A 10012-nucleotide genomic window follows, 5' to 3' on the forward strand; every position below is an offset into this window, starting at 1 on the left:
AGAGAGAGAGAGAGAGAGAGAGAGAGAGAGAGAGAGAGAGAGAGAGAGAGAGATTATCTGGTTGGTCGAATTATGCAACAAAACAATCGTTCGCGACGAAACGACCGTTCGGCAAAAAGGCTGTTCGACTAAATATCCATTCGACGAATCGTCCGGCGACGATGTGTCTGTCCGACTAACTGTCTGGCGACGAAGTGTCCGGAGCCGAAGTGTCCGTCGACGAAATGTCCGGGCACCCTACTATCCATAAGAAGACGCCACTCACCAGACGGACGTGATCACCGAAACACCAGTCGCTCTGACAATCTCACTCACTCCCCATCAACATTTCCTTCCTTTTGCTGTGCTATATTCATGTCGTCGTCGCAGCATTTGTTGACCTCATCGATGCAGCAGTCTTTGCACCAGGTGTCGCTCTCCGCACAGGCGGTGAAGCATTCCTGGAAGGGACGCTGGCAGGACGTGGAGCACCGGCAGCACATCACCGTGGAGGAATAGCACACCATGCGGCACACTAGATTAGGCAGCCGTCGCCTCCTGCACTCTGTAATGCAGGCAGGCTGAAGCACCTCAGCGCACACTTGTGAGCAGCTGAAGTGGTGCCAGGTAATGTATATGGTCAGTGCACGTGCAGGGACATAATTTTTTGAGATCTTTCACTTGAATGTGATTACACTTGTGTTAAAGGATTGAACAAGAGGATGAAAATGTGTGGTATGTCCTTATCCATACAACAGGTTCTAAGCTCTAACTTCTCTCAGTCACGAGTAATATTGCTATCTCTAATCACTTTCCGGGAGGCGTATTTCATATCTCTGCATGCATGGGTGGAGGAGTGTCTGAAGCAAATCACCGCTGTCCAGCCTCATGACGTCACATTTAGGTGGAGTCTGAGTTATTGCTGAAGTATAAACATATTCTTTTTATACAATGGGAGTATTGTATTGATACCTGGGAAATATGCCTCTAGGACAGCAACAGCTGGAGACCATGACTCCATCATATGAACTTCACACACACACACACACACACACACACACACACAAGATTTATACATTATCAGTGCTCTTGGGAACCCAGCTAATTATCTCTGTGGTCTTTGAAAACAGCCGTGGTGAGAGAGCGAAACGTTTCAGAATACGAGCCACACACCTATGGTCGCTCCTAGACAGGGAGTCAAGGACGGCAGCGGAGATGGACTGAAGTGCTTGGCGCAGTTCAGCAGAGGAGTTCCTGCGGCCACCTTTCACCTGGGGGTCTCCTGAGGTTGCCTAGTGTGGGGCGGTAAGGAAGTCATTACGATACGCACCGCAGATATAAAGTCCATATTAAAAAACACCTCTGCCCCGCATCTTTCAAAAGGCTCTACGTGAAGCTACACGGTTTTCTTAAGGATGCTTCTATGATCCTGGTGACAGATTAACAAGATTTCTACATTATTAACCAAAGAAACACTCGTGAGAACCCGGAAAACAGTCGAGGGGAGAGCAAAGCGTTTCTGAATACAAACATAAGTGAGCAACTGAGCGGGTGAACAGGTCAGCACTGCAGAATCTGAACATAATTTCTAGCCTCACCTGCTGGTCAGTCCAAGTCGCCGTCACTGCCATTACCGCCACCATCATCACCATCATTACCTGTGCGGGGAGTTAATTAGTCTAAACAGGTGGGTTGTCATTAACGTTCACTCTCCTGCTGCTGCTGAATCATATTTCACTACAACAGTTAATCCCATAAGTGTATGTGTAAACCTCCATTCTTATAGCTGTTTGTTTTGTACTACATGAATTTATTTTTTTGTGATTTGGATCCAATATAAGTATTTATGCGTATGTCTCGACTTATCTGCATTATTAACACATCGACTTTATATCAACTGATTTTCACGTATTACTGAAACTATTTTTATCTATTTATCTAAATAACTAAGTCTGTTGCAAGGAGACTGAAACTAAAACAAGAAATTTTCAACCACACACACACACACACACACACACACACACAGACTGAAACTAAAACAAGAAATTTTCAACCACACACACACACACACACACACACACACACACACACACACACACAGAGAGAGAGAGAGAGAGAGAGAGAGAGAGAGAGAGAGAGAGAGAGAGAGAGAGAGAGAGAGAGAGAGAGAGAGAGAGAGAATTAGTATTTCAATTAATGCAAACATACACAGATATTAGGACATAATACATAACAAAATTAACGCTTTCCGTCCCATGTAAATATCAACACTGGAGATGAGTGTTCGTGTCTCACTAGCTCACAGTTTGTTTTATAGTTTATTGATATAGTGAATTACAGAATGCGTGTGAAGGAGGGAGAGGTGGGATAGAAAGGGAATGGGATGAAAAAAAAAAAAAAAAAGCAACAGAAGGACAGTGGAAGAAAGTTTTCGGGGGCGTCAAAGTTGTTTATCCCCACCACTTACCCGTGGGACAGTGCGTGCGTCCATCGCTGGGCGGGGTCGTCGTGGGAGTAGCGGAGAGACACGGCCTGGTCCAGTCCCCGACACACGTACTCCAACACTTCCCCTTCAGTTGCCATTGAACCTTTTGATTCCATACACCAGGATCCACGGCTTATGTTCCAACTACGAGGTCTTTTTTTTTTTCTTTAATATTCTTCCATGCCGTAGAGTGGTGGTAATCTTATACAGGTGACAGAGACCATTATTACAACGCGGTGGTAGAAGTGCGTGGCAAGCATGCGTCTCGGGGCCTAACAGGTGAAAGTTTTGGTAGCCTGGTAACAAGCACGTGGCTAGCACACATACCACGAGATAACACTGTACCCTGAGGGGAAGTGTGAGGCTCGTTGGCTGTAATAAAACAATTGTCCATGAATTATATGGAAAATATATTCATGGAACATTCAATTGAAAACATACTCGTACTTCTAACAGAAACTGTAATTCTAGAATATGATGCTTGTGACTTTCTTATAGATAAAACCCTCATACAAAAATACACCAACTCTATTCCTACATGGTCACTCGGTCTCGCACACTGTTCACTGGCAATGACTTATCCCCCGACAGGAGAGATGGGCCTCAGGTCTTCATGGCGGCACAAATAACGTGTATTCAGTAGCTGTGTTAGCTGCCTCGTGCCTCCAAGGACACCGGTGTGTTTCTGTGATTCAAACTAATTAAAGGGACTGGTAGACGAATACTTGGGACTTGGTATAAGGCAAGAACATAGCAGTGCCTAACAGGACACGTGGAATAATGTTCAGGTGCATTATAACGATCATAATCTACTATACTTTGGCAACAATATATAAACAAAATAAAAATTTTAACGACATATAACTTAAACTGAGTGATGATCAATCTTGCCTAAAGGAAAATATGACTTAGGTGAGTTAAGCCTGGAAAAAACTCGACGAGAAGAGACAAACAAGGAAGTCATCAGGCCAAAAGCGTCATTCCAGTCACACTTGTGCCTATTAATCATCTACACTCGTGCAAGGATCAAAGGCTCTTGTTGTAGTTGTTGCGAGCCTGCAGGGAAACTTCGTGCGTGGGTGGGGACGTGTCAGAGATGAGGTTTGAAGGCTCTTCTGTGGCAGGGCCTGAGGGACAGTCCTCGTCGCTGCTATCATCGAAGTTGTACTCATAGGGCTGGCCAGGCTTCAGCACTTCCCCGCCCTTCTCCTCCCACTCGCTGAAGGAGCCGCGGTAGATTCTGCAGAATGAAAAATGTACGTCTTGGTGTTGTTCAAGACGGGGAGTTAAGCAGCGCTATGAGAAAATCACAGGCTTCATAGCACTGCGCAGTGAAAAGTGTAAGGTGAAGTAAGGAGAATGAGCGTTATATATATATTCCTTTTATATATTCTATATAATACTTTCATCTCTCTCTCTCTCTCTCTCTCTCTCTCTCTCTCTCTCTCTCTCTCTCTCTCTCTCTCTCTCTCTCTCTCTCTCCATTTTCTTGTTTGTGTCTGTTTGTCCATCTGTTTATCTGTCTGCCCCTTTTAGATGCCTGTATTAACACAAGTGCCTGGCGGTAAGCAGACCCACCTGTGTCTCTTGTAGCCTTTGGACTGCAGCAGATCGCAGGCCGCCTTGGAGCGGATGCCAGACTTACAGCACACCACTAAGTCATCCTCGCAAGCTGGCTTCTCAAAACCGTACCTCGCCTTGAAACTCTCCGGGTCTAGGTCACATGCCAACTTGATCTCTGTGACTGAGTTGACATTAACATTATCGCTACCGCATGTAACAGTCAGTACTATAGCAGCATGTCAAATCAAGAGCGTTATGTTATGTACATTGTAGAGAGAGATTTGTTCTGTTTATCATGTCAGTCTGGCATGGCTGTGCTGCCTCGGCCGTACCTGGAATGCAGTGGGAACCTGGAATCTGGCCGCACGCCTCGATCTCGTTACGGTTACGTACATCGATGATTGTTCTCTCCTTATACGAGGAAGAAAGCTCCTCGTAGGTAATGTCTGGGAGAGGAAATGGAACTATAAAATTCTGAATACATATATCTGGAACAGTGAAATGGTTGATATAATTAATGTTCAGTGGTGTACACGAAACATTAGTTGACATGATAACCTCGAGTACCCGCCACAAAGAATCTAACCAAGGTATCTTATCGTGCAGTGACGAAACAGTGATACCAGATCACGTCTGTCGCCTGGGGGGGTGCAAAGGTATGTTCGATTTTCTTTGTTGGTAAATGTCGGCCAAGAAATATCAAATAAAACTAAATAACTAAATAAGTGAATAAATAATAATAATAATAATAATAATAATAATAATAATAATAATAATAATAATAACAATAATAATGATAATAGTAATAATAATAATGGTAATAGTAGTAATAGTAGTAGTAGCAGCAGTGGTAGTAGTAGTAGTAGTAGTAGTAGAAATAATGATAATAATAATAATAATAATAATAATAATAATAATAATAATAATAATAATAATAATAATAATAATAATAATAATAACATCAATGATAATAAATCGTAGTCCAAGAAGCACGCAGTACTGCACCAACATACGAAACACACTAAGTAATGGTAATACAAATAATTAGATGAAGGATCACCACCACGCAGCATAGGAAAACTTCAATTAGTCTTGGTATTAACAAGACGAGGAACTGAGCTACGTATTCTGAGTGCAGCTTCATGAATCGTGCAAGAAGACTTTTTTTTCTTTTTTTTTATAGCCCTGGAATAGTTCAAGGACATGCCAGTACACGTGATTATTGATTGTTTGTGACTCGTGAGCTGAAGAGTCATGGGATATGTAGTGATAAGGTCCGAAACACTGTAAAAGGTCTGAAACTATGAAGTGGTTGGGGAGAGAATGTTGAATAGACTTGTAATTCTTTCAAGAGGGAAGTCTCAACTCTCAAGACACTTCTCCTTTTGGCTCCTTTTTCTTTGCGGACTGGCACCTCAGTGGGCCTTTATATATATATATATATATATATATATATATATATATATATATATATATATATATATATATATATATATATATATATACATATATATTTTTTTTTTTTTTTTTTTTTTTTTTTTTGCTTTTGACCAGTATATCTCTCTTACATAAAGTCTGAACGAGTGAAGCTTTGTGATAAGTAAGTATTGTATAGGTGAAAATCATGTTCCATATCTTAGAGGTATAATGGAAGCTGCATGGTATTACTGAACGAAACTTCACTAAGAGCATCTAAGCCAGTGGTTTTCAACCTTTTGCAAGCTGGGCCCCCCACAAAGCTGGTTCAGTGCTGTTGGGGCACCCCTCCTCTCTGCGCCACCCACTCAACCCTCTCCCCAACTATGCCACCATAGATAGATAGACTGAATCAGATAAATTAGATAAATAGATAGATAGATAGATAGCCATTGGCTAGGCTATTTTTGTATTGCCCCAGACTATTATTATTGTTATTATTTTCTTTTTCCCTCCCGTCCTGTGGTGCCCCCCCTCCCCCGCGGGGGAGAGCATTTGCGCCCCCCCCCCAAGGGAGGCGCGCCCACTCTCGGTTGAGAACCATTGATCTAAGCAGACGAAGCAAGATGAGTAGACGAGTGCCTCCTGTATCTTAGGGGCCACACGAAAGTTACATGGTATTACTAAGCGAGATTTCACTGAGGATCTGCCAAGACTGGGTAAGAGAGTGAACCAAGTGGACGGGTGCCGGAGTGCAAGGACGACAGCGCCTCGTCTCTGAATCCGTCGGGTGCAGCGCCGCCACTTGGGCGACACACACCCACCCGTCATACCCAGTGACCTCGTGTAGGGGCCGTGACCTATATTCATTGTCATGCATAATTTAATTTCCTTACACACTCACACAGTAAGAACTTTTCTGACTAAAGATCGTACCACAAGGGATCCAACACTGCCTCATCACTATCAAAACATGCATACACACACACCAAGATGTTTGGATCTTGATACATGCATACATGTAGGTACAGTACGTATATTTATGGCACGGGGACGAGGACAAAGTAGTGCCATCACTACTAGTAGCACAGCTGAGTGTTTACTCCGTGTGTGGCTCTGACCTACAATCAAATAAGTCTGAAAAAAAAAAAAAAGACCTTGAGACTATAAAGGATAAGATATGAGAGTGGTACATTTCAAATTCCTCAAAGCAACACTGCTCGTGTATACTGTGCAGAAAACAGAGGTGAAGTATGATGTTGATGGCTTCCTATGTAGGTCACACGGGTCCTAAGTGCCGTGTGCCAGTCAAAGCTGAAATAACAAGTGCATCATCACAACCCAGATTCTGTTGCAAGCTGATTACTTAAACCATACCAACAAAATAACAATAAATACCCTTACTAAAGATAGAGTTATGTCAAGTTTTAGCACGGTAGTTTCCCGCTTGGAACAAACCTTTGTGATTTATCTCCATCCTGAGCAACACAACCTGTGGCGCCAGACCTGCTGCTCCTCACCCACTAAGGTCTACACCAGCACTGGGCCGAGGCCGAGTGACGTTGTACCCGAGAGAGCTGGCACGTCTCACTGTGGTGTGGTGGCTGCGCATTTATCAGCAGCGCTCTTCGCTCCCTCATTGTGGGGCTTTCTTTTAGTTTGCTCAGCGGATGACGGGTCTCTTAATAATGGAAGGTGATCGTGCGAGGTATTGAGCTGAACAACAGTGCTTTATGTTAGACTCTATATTATATCCTTAAATTTGCAGGGCCTTGAGTCACATACAGAGAGTGCTATACTTGCCATCAATTTATCTCCTTTTCACGCTGTATGGGTAGTCGTCCTCCACAAAACCGCTCAACCCCTAATGTGGCATGGTATCTGATATATATATATATATATATATATATATATATATATATATATATATATATATATATATATATATATATATATATATATATATATATATATATATTTTTTTTTTTTTCTTTTCTTTTCTCTTCCTGATAATACTGAATTTATGTCGGAGCTGCATGACTATAAAAGTCGAACAGTATTATAATTGCAGTATACATATGTTTGACTATACGTTCAGAGATAACTTTTGTTGGGTGGTTCCTTTCCTGTCAACTTCACCTGTAAGCTTTTGCTGTTCTGCTTTCCTCCTTCCCTTAATATTCTGACTTTTTTTTTCCCCCTTCAATTTACTTGAACAACATAGGTAAGGAGATATGCTATGTTAATAGTATATCTCCAGGAGGTACCTCATTATGCTGCGCCATTCTGCATTATGCTACAGCTACTTGGCACTATGAATTGTGTGTAAACATCATGTGACAGAAAACGCAGCGGAAAAGAAAGCACAAGGACACTTCTCCCCAAGGACACACTGGCATTAAAGAAGACGGTACCAATAAATGCCATAAAAAGAAAAAAAAATTACTCCAGTCAAAATATGTATTTCAGGCTACCATTTATACTGTCTTTCGTCTTCGCTCGTCTCTCTCTCTCTCTCTCTCTCTCTCTCTCTCTCTCTCTCTCTCTCTCTCTCTCTCTGCAGTTGATTCTTTTATTTTTAATTTCAGTACGTAATAGAAACTTGAAAAAGACGTAAAAAAAAAGATAAATAAATAAATAAAAATGGCCATTCATGATATTGTTCACACCTCTGTTTATTCCATGGACGAGCTTTTGAATAATGCATGAACAGCTCCCTTGATCAGTGTACACATCACAAGAGGCGATGATTTCATCATGTGCGGCTTTTCCTGGAGAGTGACGACGCAATATCAACAAGATTATCAGATATCGCAAGCTTTGTATTACTGTAATCCCCATTTATTTCATCGAACTCGTTCTTTCTTTAGATAAGATTACAAGACAGAATTGGCATATGGGTGCAAACAATGTATCGTTAATGATAAGAACGGCCAAGGTCAGTGTAGCGCAAAGCATGTACGTAGTCTGCAATAGTGGCTCTCAAACTTTGTTGCTTATTGGCTCACCAAAGGTACTACTGGGAAAAAACTCTCACCTGGTATAAAAACTCCATAAAGAAAAAAAAAAATAATCTGGTGAACTATTTTGTCAGCATAGAAGTGTTAATCCTCTGGTAAAAGAAAAAAAAGTTTTGCGTTTTCATCACTCAGGCTTACAGCTGAATGCGCACCAGTCCCGACTCAATATAATGCAGGTCTACTAAAAGGCACGAATTTAAGAACACATACCCGTCTAGGAAAATTAAGCGACAGATTTCGGTAACAGTCACGGGGCAGACAGCGAATCACTTATCTACGCATAACTTCAGATGTAGCGTCTCCGGTATTTTGAAGCACTTTTACGTCATCATAGGATTTTCAGAGACTTAATTGGGTTCTCATCGATGTACTCGTATCTTTCTTTCTCCTTGAAAAAAAAAAAAAAAAAAAAGACTATATGTAACTGGAATCATGAAAACACCTTTGAGAACCACTATTAACCTCCTTCGTGACCTGAAATCCCTTGAAAACATTTACTTCCACTGCAGTCAGAAACATTTATGAAAACTACAATAACTTCCCTTGCTGCCTGAAAACAAGTTTGGAAACTACAGTAAGTTCCTATGCGGTCTGAAGAGACTCTTGAAAACCACATTAACTTCCTTTGCAAAAACCACATTAACTTCCTTTGCAGTCTGAAAACACTCATGAAAACCACAGTAACTTACTTTGCAGCCTGAAAACACTCTTAAAAATCACATTATGCAGCCTGAAAACAGTCAGTTCCTTCGCGACCTGAAAACACTTGAAGATCACAGTAACTACCTTTGTAACCTGAAAACACCCTTGAAAACGACAGTAACTTCATTTACAGCTTGAAAACACTCATGGAAATCACAGTAACTTTCTTTGCTACCTGAAAACATTTTTGAAAACCACAGTGGTTTCCTATGTAGTTTGAAAAAAAAAAAATAAATAAATAAAAATAAATAAATAAATATAAATAAATAAATGGAAAAAAAATAAATAAAATAAAAAGAACATGGAAGACCAGTAATTTTCCTTGCAGCCTGAAAACACTCTTGAAAACCCAGAGTAACTTCCCTTGTAACTTACTGAAAGTGGTAGATAATACACAGAAACTTTTAAAGTGCTACATCAGATCATCATACAAAGAACGGGGTCACACTTGCGATACTCAAGACTATATTGTGTGCCGTAAAAATGAAGCTACATTATTATTATTATTATTATTATTATTAGTAGTAGTAGTAGTAGTAGTAGTAGTAGTAGTAATAGTAGTAGTAGTAGTAGTAGTAGTACTATGATGATGATATTTGTTTATTTAATTACGTCTTTCTGATTACACAAATACTTTTCTCAATTTTTCTTTCAGGAACATAGCAACAATAAGACAAAAGAACGATAATGGAGCAACAAAAAGAAAGGTAAGAAAATAAAGCCATGTTAAAAAGAAGCAACTAGTTTTATCTAAATATAGAACTAGAACGTGCATGTGATGAGTATGTTAATTACTTCACTTTGATATTCAGTTCGAAATTATCATGAGTTCTGTCAATAAAATGTT

The 10012-nt window shown here is 40.7% G+C and overlaps 2 protein-coding genes across 3 annotated transcripts; both read right to left on the reverse strand.

Annotated features, from left to right (window-relative positions):
• LOC135102100 (uncharacterized) lies at positions 1-2704 on the reverse strand. 2 transcript variants are annotated; one of them, XM_064006857.1, is made up of 4 exons: positions 2447-2704; positions 1578-1637; positions 1153-1271; positions 1-544 (listed from the first exon to the last, which is right to left on the reverse strand). In XM_064006857.1, exons 1-4 carry the CDS (start codon positions 2468-2470, stop codon positions 520-522), a joined length of 228 nt encoding a protein of 75 aa, XP_063862927.1. In that variant the 5' UTR covers positions 2471-2704; the 3' UTR covers positions 1-519. The 2 variants fall into 2 exon arrangements, with proteins under 2 accessions (XP_063862927.1, XP_063862926.1); XM_064006856.1 differs by having other exon boundaries at positions 3-591.
• Positions 2705-2856: 152 nt separating this feature from the next.
• Positions 2857-7060, reverse strand: LOC135102099 (rhodanese domain-containing protein CG4456-like). Its single transcript, XM_064006855.1, has 4 exons — positions 6902-7060; positions 4360-4473; positions 4043-4208; positions 2857-3704 (listed from the first exon to the last, which is right to left on the reverse strand). The coding sequence occupies exons 1-4, from the start codon at positions 6918-6920 to the stop codon at positions 3491-3493; spliced, it is 513 nt and encodes a 170-aa protein (XP_063862925.1). The 5' UTR covers positions 6921-7060; the 3' UTR covers positions 2857-3490.
• Between the last annotated feature and the right edge of the window lie 2952 nt (positions 7061-10012).

Source organism: Scylla paramamosain, chromosome 7 (genome assembly GCF_035594125.1).
Source record: "Scylla paramamosain isolate STU-SP2022 chromosome 7, ASM3559412v1, whole genome shotgun sequence".
NCBI classification, from domain to species: domain Eukaryota; kingdom Metazoa; phylum Arthropoda; class Malacostraca; order Decapoda; family Portunidae; genus Scylla; species Scylla paramamosain.